The 17,740-nt window shown below is 40.1% G+C and overlaps 1 protein-coding gene across 3 annotated transcripts in view; it reads right to left on the bottom strand.

Moving 5' to 3' along the window:
• Positions 1–1,481: 1,481 nt before the first annotated feature.
• The window catches only part of DIDO1 (death inducer-obliterator 1), a 54,680-nt gene continuing 38,421 nt past the window's right edge, over positions 1,482–17,740 (bottom strand). For 2 of the 3 annotated variants that reach the window (XM_082292759.1, XM_082292760.1), the window contains 9 exons: positions 17,155–17,314; positions 16,627–16,743; positions 16,301–16,405; positions 15,709–15,844; positions 15,020–15,566; positions 14,056–14,209; positions 12,975–13,064; positions 12,144–12,339; positions 1,482–6,525 (listed from right to left, as the gene is read on the bottom strand). In XM_082292759.1, the coding sequence (XP_082148885.1) occupies positions 3,167–6,525; positions 12,144–12,339; positions 12,975–13,064; positions 14,056–14,209; positions 15,020–15,566; positions 15,709–15,844; positions 16,301–16,405; positions 16,627–16,743; positions 17,155–17,314 (4,864 nt within the window). In that variant the 3' untranslated portion in view covers positions 1,482–3,166. Of the gene's footprint in view, positions 6,526–9,872; positions 12,340–12,974; positions 13,065–14,055; positions 14,210–15,019; positions 15,567–15,708; positions 15,845–16,300; positions 16,406–16,626; positions 16,744–17,154; positions 17,315–17,740 lie in introns of those variants that run through there. The other variant, XM_082292761.1, reaches the window with a different exon arrangement.

Below are 17,740 nucleotides of genomic sequence, written 5' to 3'. Positions count from 1 at the left end.
TACACGCTCTTATGCCAAATTTAAACTAATTAAACCTATTGGCTGCTGAGTTTAAGGCTAAGATCCGTCACTCGGCTTTGTCGGTAACGGAAAGCTCACAGAGAGCAACGGCCACGGCCCAGCTGCTCCACCTGCACCAAGAGCAGCACCAGGGGCACGGAGGAGGCGAGCCAGGGCCGCTTGTGCAGGAAGGAAGAGGCAACGAAACCACCTGGTTTAAAGGAAAAACCAGCTGGATTAACGGGAATCGTTTGTCATTCCCCACGGGGGCCCTGGGGCCGCCTCAGCCCCGGACCCCGCGGGGAGAGCCCGACCGGGGCAGCGATGGGTCCCCGGCCCACCCCGGCCCACCCCGCCCCGGGGTACGGATGGGAAAATGAGAGAGAAAAGAGGTCCCAAGGCAGCGTGCACAGACATTTCCATGAAGTGTAGCCACAGCCCGACAGTTTCACTTGTGACTTTCCCTCTAGACACAAACCCAGAAATTTTTTAAAAGCAGTTTTGTGCCCACTGAACTCAATACACACTTTCCTACTTCTCTAATCCTCCTCCACACTCCCCTTTACAATGCTCACAGTTGGAATAGTGCAGCCTTTTATAGACATAATATTTCTGCTTATATTGTTCTAGACTTTGCAGGAAGTTTTACAGAAAAAAAGATTTCTCAAAATACTCTTTGGAAAGTTAGCTTAGTACAAACATAGACAAAAGCTCAAAATAGTGAGTTCTTTCATGTTAATCAAAAGTTTGGACAAAGCCAAAGAATTGTTTTTTCTCTTTCCTACAATGCAGGACAAGCATTGAGTACCATTTTTAGTCTCTGTAAATTGAGTTAAATTGTCATGTTGGGTTCAGCCTGGCTTTTACCGCCTGCTGCTGTGGAGGATACAGTAACCCTGCTGCAAAATCCAACTCCAGCTGATTGTTAACGACATAAAGCTGTGGTTTAACAAAGTCACTGCAGCCTGTCTATGCTGTTGATTTTTTTGCCACTTGATCTCTGGGAGGATGGATTTACCAGTCCTAAAGCACAAACAGATTCCCCAAACTACTAAAGGAGAATTTCCTAGAAGATGAAAAGCCACACATCTATTTAATAAAAATATAAAGTCAAGAAATTCATAAATGGTGTGACCTGAATTAATACTTTTTCTTTTCTTCAGATTTTTTGATGTAAAAATCTTCAAATTCCAAGCTTCCTGATTCAAATGTAAAAAAACTTCAAAATAAATTATGGGGTGCTTTAGAACTGAGAAGAAAATCATAAGCACAGATATTTGCTGCTTTTTAGAAGGCCCAAAATCAAACATTGGCTGGCTGTGACACCCTGCAAAACATCTGTCTAAACACCTGTAAACTATGAGGAAATGAAACCTGTGTGCCATCAGTCTCTCGTGGGTTGTTGAGAAATAGCAAAATGTAGAAAGTAATAGACACATACACATTTAAGAAAAGGACAACAGCTCTCTGTAGGTGTTTATTCTACTTACAGTAACAAAAACCTGTGAAGTCCCATATTTTAATGTACAGTGCTATACTTTGCCATATAAAATACAATTTACAGAAATTTCTAGCAAGTAAACCTAAACAAACACACATTTTGCATACTTTTATGTATGTCTTTAAATTAGAAACATCTCATTAAGAAAAAAAATCTTACACCATAGTTGATGTTTGCATTTAATACGATGTCTGCGTGTTACCGTTTTCCCTTGGGTTCAGGACGAGAGGATCATTTCAGCCAGCAAATGCTGGATGTGCAAGGACCTTCAAGAATGTACCAGTGTGACTGTGGTGACACACACACTACCTCTAATATAGTCCCCAAGATGCAATATGTTTACAGGAATCTAATTTTACATTTCCAAATCTATTTTAGCAAAATACCAAAATATTTATCCCAATGGTTAATTTACACATTCAAATAAATTACTGGGGTTTTATTTCACACTTTAGAATTACGTGCTTGAGGACTACATGAGAAGTAGCAACGTGATGTATTTCACCGTGGAAAATGTCCCTCTTCAATCACAACATGATGTACCACCGTAATTTAAACTTTAATGCAGCTGTGTCTTTTTCAGTGGAGAGTTTTATATACACTGACAGCCTAAGTAGGGCCTAACAAAAGAACAGTATCATTTATTTTTCAAGAGCCCTTTTAGAATGAAAGAGCACTTCTATAATGAAAAGTTCAATCAAATTGGGACATTTCTTAAATCTGTGGAAAAATTCTAGAAAACATAAACAAAACCAAAAAATGCTCCACTAAATCAGTTCAATTGAAGTAACAGATTTAGTGGCCTATTTAACCAGATTCTCTTCCTTCCTTTGGTTTACCAATTTTCAAAATAAATGTCTGATGTTTTTATAAGTTTTGCTGGTTATAACAGTGCTACTCTTGTATTTTCTCTAAAGACAGGTTTGTAAACATGGGATATTTAAAACCTCATGAAAAATAACTAAGTATGACTTGTTTCTTTGCTGCACACTTAAGAGATGGATTCCAGACCCAAAATGCGTGTATATAAAAGGAAGATAGTGCACTTTAAGCTTATAACAGTCCATTTCCAAATCCTCCATCAGTCACAAGTAATTATGAACACTGTTCTTTTGCAGCCTTTTCCTAAACACATGACCCTTCCATTGTAAAAGAAACATGACACCAACATTTTTAGTGTGTGCTGTAGGAACAATTTTGACACCAAAATATCACGTAAATGAGATGTAAAGGTATGGCTCCTCAGGTCTGGATTAAATTCTCCTATAAAATTACAATTCAAGTTACTGGAAAACATAACTTTATAATCTTAAAAAGCAATATGCTCTTCTTAGACTTTTTCCATTTCTGTACTGTAAATGGAAATTTTAAGATAAAGATGCAAGTAGAAAAAACAAAAATCTCAGTACAGGTAACATTGTGAATCTTTATAAGAAAAACATTATGCACAAAATGCAGCAAGTGAAAGTCCAATATGTTCTTGCTTTTCATCTATCTGATTATTTTCATTCACAGTTGTTCAAAAATTGCTAATTTGTCAGTACATTGGGTAAGGCTAGTTTTACAACAGAACTTTTAAAAGGTGAGAATATGTACAGTATTTACAGATGTGCAGTCCTTGCTGTGTGGCAAAAGTGTATTTTGTGGGAAGTGTCAGTCACAGTTCTATGACTGATTGCTGGAAGATGAAGCTTCAGTTTCCACCGGTTTCTGAGTTTCCTTCGGTGTTTCTGGCTTCGTCTCTTTACCAATTTCCTTACTCTTACTCCTATCTTTGCGATCTTTCCCTCTTTCCCTGTCGCGATCTCGATCTCTGTCTCGATCCCTTTCCTTTTCCCGGCTTCGATCCCGGTCCCTGTCTTTCTCTCTGTCACGATCCCTGTCTCTGCTTCTCGATCGCTCTCTATCACGTCTTCTGTAAGAGTCCCTCTCTCTGTTTCTTGTCCTATCTCGGTCTCTGCTTCTTTCCCAGTCCTTCCCGCGCTCTGAATCCTTGTCTCTGTCTTTGTTTTGGCTCCTATCTCTATTTTTATCCCATTCCTTGTCTCTGTGTCTCTCCCAGTCCCTGTCTCTGCTCCAGTTTCTGCCACGGTCTCTTTCCCAAGGTCTGCCATGTTCTCGATCCCTTCGTCTTTCCTCAAAGCCTCTACCTTGGCGGTTATCTGCTTGTTGAGGCTCTGGCTGATCTAAACCCTTGTCTTTATTTCCTCCCTCATATCTCTCTCTCTGTCTCCCTTCAAATGTCTGGCCTCTATAGTCAGGATTTTTGCCTTCTCGGAAGTCAGTTGTAGGCCACTGTCCTTCCGACTCAGGTCCTTGCCCAGACATATTGGAAAGAGATGCAGATGGTCCACCTTCCTCCCACATCTCTTTTCTGTGAGTTGGTGGATGGCTTGGAAGGTCCAGGAGTGGTCTTGGGGGTGGTTTCATACCTTGTGGTGACTGACCCTGGTAATGAAATCTAGGAGGTTCATCTTCTTCTGGAAACATTGGAGGTGTCCCTCCTCTTGGTCCTCCAAACTGATGTGGTGCTGGACCTCTCTGGTTGGAAAATCTGGGTGGTGGGCTCCCTCTCCGTTCTTCATATGGCTGTGGCAAAAGTCCCCTTGGACCAGGCATATGATTTGGAGCTGTACCTCTCTGCCCTTCAAATTGATTTGGGTGAGGCCCTCTTGGTCCCCCAAAATGACCTGGGGCTGGACCTCTTGGCCCTCCAAACTGAGGGCCTCCTCTCTGTCCTTTAAACTGACCTGGTGGAGGTCGTCTTTGACCTCCAAAAGGAAAAGGTGAAGGTCCTCTGTTTCCCATAAACTGAGGGGAATCTGGTCCTTCAAACTGTCCTGGAGGCCCCATCATTTCATCATATTGGGAATCTGAGAATTCCATTTGTTCCATGTGAGGGTCCCTATGATCTTCAAAATGAGATGGTGACATTCCTCTTGGACCACCATGATAAGAAGGGGGAGGGCCCCTATTATCACCAAAAAGAGGTGGTCCATGCTGTGCAGAAAATAAGGAAGGAATGGGACCCTTTTGACCTCCAAACCTTCCAGACTGAGGTCCTCTTTGCCCATCATTATTTGGAAAACCATGCTCTTCAGAGAACTGTGGTGCTGGCCCTCTAAAATTAGGTCCATGAGGTCCTCCAGGTGCATTGAGCATCATTGGAGGCCCCCCTTTCTGCCCAGACATAGAAAATGCTCTATTTTCCTCAAAGTGCTGTGGAGGAGGTCCACCCTCACTCTGAACTGGTATGGATTCAGTTTGTTCTACAAATTGATGAGGATTTCTTTGTTCATCATATTGCACTGATGAAAGACCCATCTCTGGTTCAAAGTGTCCAGCTGCCTTTTCTTGTGGAGGAAACATTGTATTTGAAAAGGAATCCCTTCCCATTGCTTCCTTTGACTCATTTGACCATGACACTTGATGCATATCTTGCAAAGACGGGCTGTCATTTGATGTGGAGAAATTAGGCTGAAAAGATGTACTTGGAGGTGTTGGAAGCAGCACTTTACGTGTAGGTTTGGAAGCAGAAGGATCTCCAGAAGCTGTTTGACTCAAGTTTTCCAAAGTAACTTGAATGCTGTGTTCAAATTTGCTGTTAGATGTCTCTTTCTGGGGCACTGCAGATGTCTGTTCACTTGAAACCCAATTATCAGCAGTAAAACCAGGCTGAGTAGTGGAAGTTAAAGCATTATCTTCCTTACCAAGTGAAGTCTGCAAAGCATTTGGAAAACTTTCTGGAGCAACTTCTCTTGTGGATATCTCGTTCTGTACTACCTGTGGCTTTATTCGAGAATCAGCATTGTCATTCTCTGTTGCCATTCTTCGAGCTTGTCGAGGATCTCTGTTCTGCCTTGGGTCACAGCCCTGGTTTAAAACTTGTGCTTGCTGATTTAAAGATGAAGGTAAATCTACTTTTTGTGTAGCTTGCTGGCCCTGATGGAATAATTCAGTCTTTATTAGGGAAGCTTTTGCTGGTGGAGGTGACATTAAAGCATCAGACACTGAAAAGTGAGCCATTGAAACACCAACAGCTGCTCTTTGTTGTCTGAGGGCTTCTTCTTGTTCCTCTAGCTGCCTTTTCTGTTCTTCTATTTGTTTGTTTAATTCTTCCAACATTTTTTGCTGTTCTACCAAGGAGGAGGATGCAGATAAATCAGAAACAAATGAAGCAGATGTTTCTGAAGAACTGCTTTTAGTGTCTGTATACATTTTGTTGGGTAAATCATCGACAGTAACTTTTGCTTCTTCCAAGATAGTTTCATCCTCTGGATCATAGGCCTCATCCTCTAGTTCTGCTGTAGTAGATGGCTTTTCCATACTGTATCGTTTGTCACTTTCACCAGTCTGCATTTCAAAGGCTTTCTCTGGACCATATTCTTCCTCAGGATCATAAGGTCTGTCATCCTCCTCCTCTTCTATGGCTTTGTCCTTGGACATCTGCCCAAACTGCTGCACAATGGGATCTAACAGAGGAACCGCTGACACCCCGCTATCTGCCGCAGCTTGACTTTCCTGACTGGAAGACTGAACAGTTCCAGAATCCTTGGCAAGAGGCTCAAACGTTTTCTTTTTCCCAAAGAGGGTCTGCAGGATGTGCTCAAGAGGCGTGGCAGTTTTTGAGGATGATGAGTGTGTGGCAGTGCTGCTTGCAGGAGCGGCCGTTGAAATCGGTGGGGTCACAGTAGTTGTGGGGCCACTTTTAATGGACGACAGTATTTTTAATACTGAAGGTGTCACTGCTGAGGTGTCTGGAACGGGAAGTGGGGGTGGAGGTGGAGGAGGAGATCCAGGAGGTGTTGTACTCACGGTGGAGTCTCCTGAATAAAGTGTGTATTTTGGGGTTTTCTTCTCTTGTGAAGCTGGAGACCCTTTAGAGAACAGCGATGGTTCACCTTCCTCATGTGCTTGAATTCTGCTTCGCTTCTCCTCTGTCTTCTCTGTCTCAGTGGCCGGACGTTTCCCTTTCTGACAGATGACCAATCCAAGGATTAAATTTGGCCGAGATGACTCAAGACCTGAAAGAGAACACAAAGATTGCATATATAAAAACCTGATTTTTAATGATGCTTTCAGTAGAAACCTATTATTTTACAAATTTTCATTAGTCCATAGGCATATACATTTGTATTTCTTACTTTTTATATGTATCTATACATAAGTTTAAAAGTTTAAATTCCTTCCTCAACATTTTTAATAAAAGACTGCAGCACCAGGCATCACTGTTAAAGTGTCTCTGCAAAAGTTCAAACCAAACAAAGTTGTTATATTTTTGTATCTTTACATTGTTTCTACTGTTCAACTACCCCCACCTCTCCTGAAAAATCAAATATTTACATTTAGTTAGCAAATATACACAGAGATACTGAAAAGTGAGAAAACCTGGGCTAAACATTGCTATTTGTGTTATAATCTGTGCTAAAAGTCCACATTGACACCAGTCTATAAATATTTTGTCTGTCTCCAAGTTCAATAAACACCCGTAAAGGCAAAAAAGATCACATCAAACAGCGTTTGGAAACAGTGTTCAAGCTGGTAATTACTCCCAGTTTGTTGTGGTTTTTTCCAGCCAGATATTATTTTAAGAGGCAATAGAAGCAGAGAAACCACAGATGTCCCAAATAAGCCCAGGAGAGGTGTTTGGTTGGGCCAGCACCTGGTGTGGGGGCAAGGTGGCCTTGGAGCTGCCAGACACAGTGTGGGTATTAGGCCTTGATATGTAAGTAAACACACGATGAGCAGAACTGCTCCTTTGTGAAGAGCTTCAGACTTGAAGGAGAAGTATATCCAGAAATGATAAGAGAATTTCAGATAAAGAGGAAAAATGCAATGGTCTGTAGGCCTGTCTCCTGCTATTATATTTTTTTCTCTTACACGCACAGTTCCGCTGGCACTTGTGGCAGATGCCTAGAATGAAGGGCAGGGACTAAATCCTTAAACAAAACATGGTGGCAAATGTAGAGAATCTTTTAACTTCTGGACTAAATGGCTTTTAAAAGGCCCACATTTGAGGGCCACTGTCCTTCTCCCATATGTGCCATTAGTTATGATTTGCATCAGCATGGAAGCAGTAATATGGAAACATAAAATAACCTGTGAAATAGAAGATAATATTGTGGAATAAAAGATAATATTCATTGTGGATAAATGGCAAGGTGAGGGCTCTGACCTAGGTTGACCCTTTTATTCAAGATCCCATAAGCAGGAGATTTTTATATATGTGTTCCTTGTTCTCATTAAATCAACTTCTCATTAAGCAACAGTTTTAAATATCTAATTATTAGCACCAAAAACTTTTTGATACCAACGCAACCCCCAAACCCCACAGTAGCAGATACATTCCATTAGCAAACCACATCACACATACATTACTCTGGTGAAACAATTCAGAAGTTTTACTGGGACTCCTAAATTTACCATCTAATGAGGAAACCACATCAGCTGTTTTCCTAAATTTATGTTAATGAGTAACAACTCCCCAGTTGGTGGGTGTTGACCAGTGCAGAGCATCTCACAAACAGGAGTTCACCCAGAAACTGCCAGTAGGCATTTGCTGTTCTGCTGTTGTTAAATGTTTTGGTTACCAACTTTCATGCAGAGACTTGTGATTTATGCAATTAGTCACAATGAATTTCAAACACTGAATAACTGAAATAAACAGGTGTCAAAAATCCATCAGGCAGGATATCTTATAAACAGCAATTACTGAGAAATCAAGTTTGAATCCCTGTAAGAAACAGAGATCAAGTCACTAATTAAAACAGGGTAAAATTTTAATACACTTTCAAGGCAAAAAATTCTAGCAGCAAGTTAATAGTATTAGTTATAAATTACTGTGTTTAGAATTTAGTCATCATAGAATAAATCCATTAAAACTTTTCATCTCGATACTGGAATTTTACACAAATAGAAATTTTGCCTAAACTGACTTCTACACTCACTCAGTTCAGAGATCAAATACTACGTGATTCCTTCAATGAAGACACATGGCCAGAGCAGCTTTCAAAGGGCACAGCCCCATTCTGTCTCAATATCCATAAATAGGTTAAGTGCCTAATTTTAGGAACAACGAAATGTTGACTGCAGTCTGCCACTATTGCTCAATGACTGCCTTTCACAAACACACGTTTTAAAAGTGCTGCAAGCTGTGCTGGCAGAGTCAGTAGCTTTCGGTGCTAAATTATTTATAACAGTTATTATCCTATTATGCATTTGAAATCCACAGTCTGGTTTTATGGAGTTACTTCCTGTAACTAAAGCCATTAAGACAGGATATACTAAATACTAGTATTGAATTAACACTTGTCTTCCTTAGCCTTAAATACATTTTTTCATTAGATCCAGTTTACCATATTTATGTGTAGATTTGCCCCATCTTTTCCTGTCATCAGCAGCTGCTAAAAGCTGACCTGCACTGTTCAAGACAACTTCATGTCTGCCCATCGCTGACAGACCCATGGGATTAGACTAAGCACACCTGTGGTGAATTTTAAACTGCAGAGACCAACACAAGATTTTATCTGTATTTTATCAATGCCATTTAAATATTTGTCCCAATTAATCATGAGAGCAACTGACAACTGTCTTTAGATTTGTGCCCCCTTAATTCAGGGCTGCAGATCACTCCCAGCACTGTGACACTGCTCCACATTCAGGCTCCCTCGCTGAGTGGAACTGGCTGGCACAGAAAATTGGGTTTGTAATGCCACATTCCTCTACTGCTGCTGCTTTTCCTAATGAAATCTGCTCAGCTGAACACATCAAACTCCATTCACAGTTCAGGTAATATTTTGGTCCATTTGTTCTTTTTAAGAACATTCCAAACAGCATAAGGAGATTTCATGCCTTTGTACTTTATGAAAACCCACAGTCCCTATCAAAAACTACCAAAAGACATACCAGCATTTGTGGAATCTTTGCTGATATATGTCTTGTTTTATTAAAATTCAGCTAGGTAAGATAGTTGTTACATTCCCATCACCACTAAATCCCTCAATAAATCACTTTCTATTAGTAATTAAATCTGATTATACGACTTTTTACAACTGGAAGTGGTAAGTGTGTATGTGAAACAGAGAAGTGAATTCACATACCGTAAACCACTGCAAAAGGACAGTGCAGAAGAGCCCATGACACATAAAATCTGGTAATATATATCTGAGTTCATGAAATATAAATCAGGATAACCCTCCATTTTCCTGTTTTTAAGCCGCCCACGTCACAGTTTTCTGCAGATCTTCTAGGTACTAGCGCAGTCCTCAGTTGTGTTCCAAATCCAATCCATCAAAAAACAGGAGAAATTCCTAATCCGTACGTGCCTGATGGAACTGGCTGATACAGCTGGAATATCTTCTAACTAGGATTTCTGGAGTGGCAGGGTTTGCTTGTCCTCTCCCTCCTCCCCCCTCAGCTCATATCTATCTAAATATGATAGACCATCTAAAGGCAATGCTTTTCCAGGCCTTTCTAGACTCTACTGGAAGGCACACAATTAAATTTAAGGAGACAATGACCACGTTCCACAAAATATTTTTATTGATTGGTAAAGAAAGAAAACACAGTCAATTCCATCAGATGGCATTAAAAAGTGTGGATTACATGTTGTGGTTTTCATACATACACAAAACAAGAGGAGCAGCTTACCTGATTCTTTTCACCTGCTTTTAAAACACAACACAACTTAGCACAGCTGTGAGATCAAGGCTGCCACAGGAGTTTCCAACAAGTGTTAATTGATGGCAGAATTCCTAAGTGAATCTTCTATGAAACTGTTCCATCTCATGGCCTGCCTGCCCTTGGAACCTTGTTTCTGCTAACCTTTATCTACTTGGCCTACAACTATTTATGTCAATTTGAAAACCTGACTTACAAAATTTGCCTCCACAAACACCTTCAGATGAGACCTGAATTTGTTCTGAGCAACTCCTTCTAGTTTTGAAATACTTTTGCACTTGAAACTCAGAAAAACCAGTCTGACGTTACAAAGATCTCTCATTAACGTCATTAATAATGACGTTACAAAGATCTCTCATTGGCTACATTTGCCAACCTTCAATCTAAGGTAAAGAGTTTAATTTGAAATGAGACCCATAATGGAGACGTAAAAGAAGAGTAAAACAGAAAGCTGGTATTTCCACAGGAATGAAGGAGGCAAAAATTAGGTAAACTGAGTTATTTATCAGACCAGCAGACATTTACAGCAGATTCAATGGCCAATCCCATCCTTGTGCTACTGCCCAAAAAGGATGGCATTTCTTTAGTTCTGCCTGGAAAAACCAGTCCATGAGTTAAGACTCTTTGCCTATATCCCTGTGCCAAGGTGTTCTGTATTTGGTGTTTTGATTTCTTGGCTATGAAATAGCAGTAAGTTTTTGCCTACCTTTCAAAAATTCAGCAAGTAACAGACTATGAAGTGCTGACATTCAACAATTCTAGTTATACTGTAATTTAGACAGCAATAATGCCTTTTTAGCTACTGCCTAAAAACAATCACCTATTCTGTGCACTGTTCAAAGGACAGATAAAATAGGTTTGAAGTGTATGAGAAAAATCTTGTCTGGGGATGCAGAGCAAGCACCCTTGGCCATCTCATGGAGGAAGGGACAGCACTTAACTCATGATGTTCCACCTGCTGAAAACCTGTCCCAGCCACTGTTGCTCCTGAGAATGCTTTATTGAGTGTAGTGCTACACTTGTATCTGAGGAGTAGAGCTCAGTCAGCTTCCCAGAAAGGTGAACTCCTTGTTGGTTGTTCCATACCTACCATGTAGTGCCAGCCACGGCCATGACAACGGAGTTCTGCCTTCACTGCCACCTGCAGCTCTTCAGCCTCTCAAGCTGGTATTTACTATAAAACCTAGATCCTTGTTTGGAAACTAAGCACATGCGTCTCCTTATCCTTAGATGAAGATGACTTCAAATTTTGTAGAGGGGTGTTTCATGGTTGAATTCATTCTCAGTTCTTCTGTCACCATGTTCAACATGGGGCAAACTCACCAAACACTATTACAGGTAATTTTATCTAAAGATAGAAGATTCTAACCCTATGGAATGGGTCCCTTTCTCCCCAAAGAATTGATTTTCTGAAGTCAGTGATTTGACTAGAGTTTGACCCAAGTAGAACAGAACATTTCGAACACCTCGTGCCCCACACTGCATGTGCAGATTAACTCAGCGTGGACAGTGACAATCCAGTGGAACCACCAGAAATGTTACCTGTGTCGTCACTCTGACTTCTTGGCTCCTCTGTGGGATAAGTTTCCTGCTTGAATTAAGTTATGGTGAATGGCTTGTAAGGGTCTAGGGTTTGTGAATTTAGGAGTTGCTGATAATAGGGTGGGAGCTTTTTGTGGTTTTGTTTGGGTGTTTTAAATATAGTGGCTGTTTCACATCCTTGGTTTTACAGGTAAACTCATTCTCCTAAGACATAAGAGCATCTTGTTGGAAAGACTAAAGTTTGGACAATTTTATCTTAGCAGAATTGGATTTCCAGCTCTTCCCTAATTACGTACTTTAAAACTGGTTTTATATACAAAATTTTAACTAATGATTACATTAAATATTCAACAATTTGTCTCAGATTGCCTTTTGTCTTGTGATTTTACCTAGCATTGAACCTCCCCTGTTTTGTGCTTACCTGGTCCCTCAAAGGGCAAGAGTTTGGAAGGAATTGGGTCCTTAGAACTCAGGGGGATCAGGTAGAGATCCTTGACATGTCTGTTGTTATTAGCTACAACACCAAAACGACCACGACTGCTAAAATAGGAGTAGAGAGAGATATAGGCAACTTCTTCTTCTTCTGTTGCAGGATGGAAACGAATCAAACACAATTCCTGGAATACAAAAGCAAAGTGGAAAAATTCAACCTGCAACATACCAACAAATTAAATGGTAAAGGGCAGATTCCAGGGGTAAAAATAAACCATATATTTGTCACTCCAACTATGCCTTCAAGGCAACACTCTAGATTTAAGAGACTACTGCTGTTCAATTTGCAACATTAAAATAGAATTCGGTTTGTCATTTTCAGAAACACAAATTACTTGTGTATCTTACATCAAACTGAACAGCTTGAGGCTCAAATGAAAAAGAAATGGAAAATTCTTAGTTTCATGTTTATCTCTATACTGTGTATCATTTTTTCACTTCTGAAGTGGTTTTAATACAAAAATATATTAAATACATTAAATGATAACTTCCTTTTCTTTAAAATTTGAATTTCAATCTTAAATATTTCAGTTAGTAAATAGTATGAAGATTTAACTACTGTGCAGGAAAGAGATCAAGATTTACAGCTCAATAAACACATTACTAAAATAAATCAAAAATTTCAAAGAAGTGGTTTAGATAGTTTTCCATGTGTGATCCATGTCAGTATTTGCTGTTTACTACTCTATATTATAAAAAGCTTTCATTTTACATTGCTGTCTATTTCTTCTGGGTTTTGCGAAGGATTTTAAGTGAATACCTTAGAAAGTGAAGATTTGAGTTTGCCAACATAATCCCAGACTGTCTTCGGTGAGATCCTCCCACCAATATGAATTGTGTCAGGTAAATCCTAAACAAGAAGTATTACATGGTAGTGTGAGAAAAACCAAAAACGAAAACCAAAAAAGGCAGTGCAGGTTGTCCCGTCCCAGTAGCCCAGTGGATAATTAATTTTAGTAAACTTTTGTACATATGTTTTTAATTCAGCCATGCTGCTCCTAAATTTGGAGGTGTTTAATTATGGCATGTGACCCAAAGGCCAAGAGGATACATGGAACAGATACACACCCCCAAACATGGAGAGCAGCAACACATCAAACAGTTCTGTATGCCCATTACTGGCATTTAGAGGGGAACTATAATATGTAACATACATATTGGCTTTTATAGGAAAGCTGCTATCTGAAACACAGCTTTTCTCCACATTTTCAGTGACCCCAAGTCACTTGAATTCTGGTGACCTTCCTGTCACAAGGACAGTGAAACTCATTTCAGCAAAAGCAGTACTCAGAAGAACAAGCAACCCTACTAAGTCCTAAACCACACATTTGTGTTTGAAAATTCCTAAGTCATTTAAATGCCCTTGAGAAGAAAAAAGAGAAAGAAAAGCCTTTTTACTGTCTCATTATTTGACTGTACACCCTCTCAGAACAGTATCATCCAACTATTTTTACTTGAAAATTAGTAAAAAGGATGATACTTTTCATAAACAGCTGAACAAAATTTTCTAACATTACATCAGTGACCCATCTAGTCTGAAAAGAGAACAAGGCACACACTTAAAAACACTGACTCTAAAACAAGGAACCTGATGTAAAGCCATTATTCCATGTCAGATCCTAACATATGTATAAACACATTGAAAGACATTAGAATTCTTCACAGATTTGTGGGGAATTTTTAAAAGGCTGAGTTTTTTTCTTGAGCTACTTTTCCTATTACTACATGGATGTCTTTTACCGCTGCTCCAGTTCTAATGTAACTCTATAAACACACAGTGCTCCCAGCCTCTCCAGCAACAGGAACTGCAGCACAGACCCATTCCAAACACACACACACACCTCACTAAGATAATCAAAGCACCCGGAGACTGGATACGCTTTAGTGACAAATTTGGCCACACTTTGCATGTTAATAAATCCTTTCCAAATGGTGTTGAGACGAGAGAGAAAGAGGGAAGTGTCACTGTCCTGAGGTGAGCGAGGCTCTGCAACACTGCAAAACAAATCCAAACAGAAAGGTTACAGCATGCAAATGAGGATGGGCCCTTTATTTTAAATTTTCTTCCCTCCTCCTATTGATTCAATACTTTCTTTTTAATAAGTAACAAAATTTTTACTAAAGGCTTTAATGTTTTCCATTAACTTGGAATTACTTAAAAAAGCGAGGAGCAACAGAAAATAAACTTGCAGCTGCAGACAGGCAAAGAGATGCTAAAAGGTATGACTTTTATAAAACCAGTTACAGATTTCTCACTAATTAAGTCAACAATATCCCTCTGAAAGAGATTCTGAAGTAAAAAAACTTGATATGAATAAAATTATTTTAACTGCAATTGCAAGAGGATATACTCAGCAATATTTATTTTTACTATTGTGTATACTCAGAATGTGAAAGAAAGCCACTTCCTTTCAACCTGATCATCTGGTTAATTTTAATTCGTATTTAGACATAACAGTATTTTAATACAGGATGAAAATCTGGAAATGCCTTTAAGCAATCTCTCCCATGCACTGTCTTTCTAGATATTAATGTGTATGCAGACTTCTAAGTCTGCATGACATCTTTAAGTTTTATTTCTCTGCTGAACACTGGAGAATCTTTGCTGTTACGCTGATGCTCTGAAAACTTTATCAGCTAGAGAAGCCAAATGAGGAGAGACAGCATTTTAAAAATGTGAATCAGGCTCCCTGAACTATAAACCTCAACAAGCCTTTTAGTTGAGGGAAAAGGAACAGGACATGGGACACATGGGAATCTGCAGAGAGCCACAGGAGGGATGTGGCAGCTGCTGAGGATACGCACTTGATGTTGGGCGACTGATGAACCGCCAGGTATCTGGGATCTGGTGAGGAAGACGGTTTGGTTAGGATTGATTTGGGGACAGTCATAACTGGTTTGGAAGTTTCCTGTTTGATTTCCCCCGTTGAGACTTTTTCAGCTGCGAGCCCAGGACGCGGGGCCGGGGTCACGATCCCAGAGGAGCTGCTCATGGCTGTCCTGGGGTCTCTGCCAGAAACCGTTACGGTTGTGACAACGGGGCCAGCACAGGAGGCAGGGAAAGCAGAGACCTCTTCAGGTACTGCAGAGTCTGTGCTGTTCTGGCTCTGGCTTGTAGGAACATATGTTCTTTCTGTGGTTGGCTGTGGAACTGTTTCTGCTGCTGGTTCAACATCAATTTCCATTGCATCGTCAGCAACGGGCTCTTTGTCAGGCTCTGCTGCCGGGGCTGCTGCAGGACTTTCATACTTGGCCTGGACTTCTGGCTTTGATTTTGACTCCACCTTCTTAGCAGAAGCCCCTAACTTCACCTTCTTAGCTGGTATCTCATCTTCTGATGCTGAAATCTGACCTGTAGATTTATATCAAGCACTTTTTGATTAGTATTTAACAGTAGTTTGGAGAAAGTATTTCAAAAAACCCAAATAAACAAACAATACTCTTAAGCAACAGTTATTTCACTTTGCCCAAGGCCAGCATTGTAAATAAAATACCTGTACAGATTTTGCAGTTCAGGTCAAAAAGATGGGCTCGATGCTGACTTGTTGTATCCTTCAACATGCTGCTAAAAACGTCTAGAGAAGGAGCACTGTTCAAATTGGGTGCAGTTCGGGTTGACTCCTGCTGTTCCTAAAAGTCAACAAGCATAAAAAATATAACAGTTGATTAACTTTAACAATAAAAAAATACTTTGAAAACTGTTAATTCACTTCAGTTCTTTAAAAGAATACATAAAAGGCCTTGCTTAAAGCCTATCATATTAAATGGAGTTATCACATGATATGTGCCCTCATTTCATGCCACAGTGCTCTCAAGTAGAGCTAATGTTCAGAAATAAAAAATTTCTCTGTAAATTGACATCAACAGCTGAAAAATACACAGCATCTTTGAAGTGCCTGCAAAATACACCTACCACTGGCTGTTGCAGTCCTTCACACTTGAAGGATGCTCATAGCACATCCAGTGAGCAATGATATCACCAGAGTTCAAAGAAACAATCTGCACTTCTGGTGACAAATTTGAAGCCCTACATGCCATTTCTCCCCCTCCACATCCTCATGCTGAAGGAACATCCCCAGTACTCACATCAGAGTCAGACACTGGTGGCGAATCCTCCATATTGACAGCAGGCACGTGTTCCCGTTTTACAGCCGTTTTCTTGATTTCGTGAGATTTGCTTCTTGACTCCATCTGAGAGAAACAAAACAGTGTTGGTAAAAGCTCCATATATTTCTTTTACTCCGTACTTTGCTGTCATTTGGTATGTGGTAGAGAAAAAGTGTATTGAAACTGAGCGTTATTAGTATTTTGTTAGGAAGAAACTGGTGCATTAACATATAATGGGTGGTAAAGGTTGGCAAACTTGCTCTTAATTTCTACTTTAGGACATAGGAAAAAATTATGTTACTTACTGCCTTAGCTGGTTTCTCTTTCCACACAGACAGCTCTTTAGATAAAAGTTCTTCTGGCTTCATTCTCACTAGTTTTGACAGGGAGATTTCCTCACGAAGGACACGATGGAAAAGTCCCTGAAAACAGAAGAGACTTTTGCCATGCTGAAGAGAACTTGCTTAGGTAATTGACAAGGTTACAGTGCTGGGCAGGCAAAACCTACTCCAGTTTCTTAATTTTCTATTAAAAATATCACCTACTTATAAGTAAACTTGGAAAGGTGCAGCGATCAGAAAACAGGGATGAAATAAACCCCAAGTATAAATATGTCACCAAGTGCTCAAATAAATACCAACCACCAACTAAAGTAGGCTTTGAAGTCCTACTTATATAAAAATATTATTAAAAGTGTTCGAATGGCTTTATAATAATATTTTATAGTGTAATTCCTAAGTCTCTGTTTCAAAACTCTTAATGTTGAGGGTAGAGTCTGACATACCATTAAAGCCCAAAAGCACTTTCTGTATAAGTTTAAGAAAATCCCAAACCTGATTTTTGGGGTCCTTGAGATTGAACATGATGCTACGGTATTTGCTCTTGTATCTGTTGTCCGTCACTTGGAACAAATTAAACATTTCCTTCTCGATGTTGAGTGCCACTTTCCCTACTTCACTCTCTGTCATGACCAGGTCATCGCTGTCATTGACTCTGTTGAAAACAAGAACAGGAATGTGTGGTTAGGTCAGGTGTGAATGGTCTGGCACAGTCACAAAAAATAATTTTTCAGAGCTGACCTCAGCTGCTCCTCACCCAGGAAGGGCTCAAGACTCCTTTAAATGACACCTCAAAGCCAAAGTCTATCACAGGACTTGAACTCGGGTAAACTTTAATTACTGCCTGCAGATGGCCATGGATGACACAGCTTTGGGAGACCCAGTCTGCCTTTACTCCTGCTCATGGCACTGACATCAGGAGTTTCTCTGCCAGGAGTGACACAGGGAGCCCAAGTGCTTGACATTCAGTCCTTGATTCCCCACTGTGACCAGGATTTCCAGTTCAGAGACAATACCAAAGGGCAGTGCTCCATGTAAGTGTTGATGGTTCACATTATCTTTAATAATCATTGGGGGGAAA

This window comes from Coloeus monedula (assembly GCF_965178545.1).
Source record: "Coloeus monedula genome assembly, chromosome: 17".
Lineage (NCBI taxonomy): Eukaryota > Metazoa > Chordata > Aves > Passeriformes > Corvidae > Coloeus > Coloeus monedula.
This window is presented reverse-complemented; position numbering and strand designations above follow the sequence as displayed.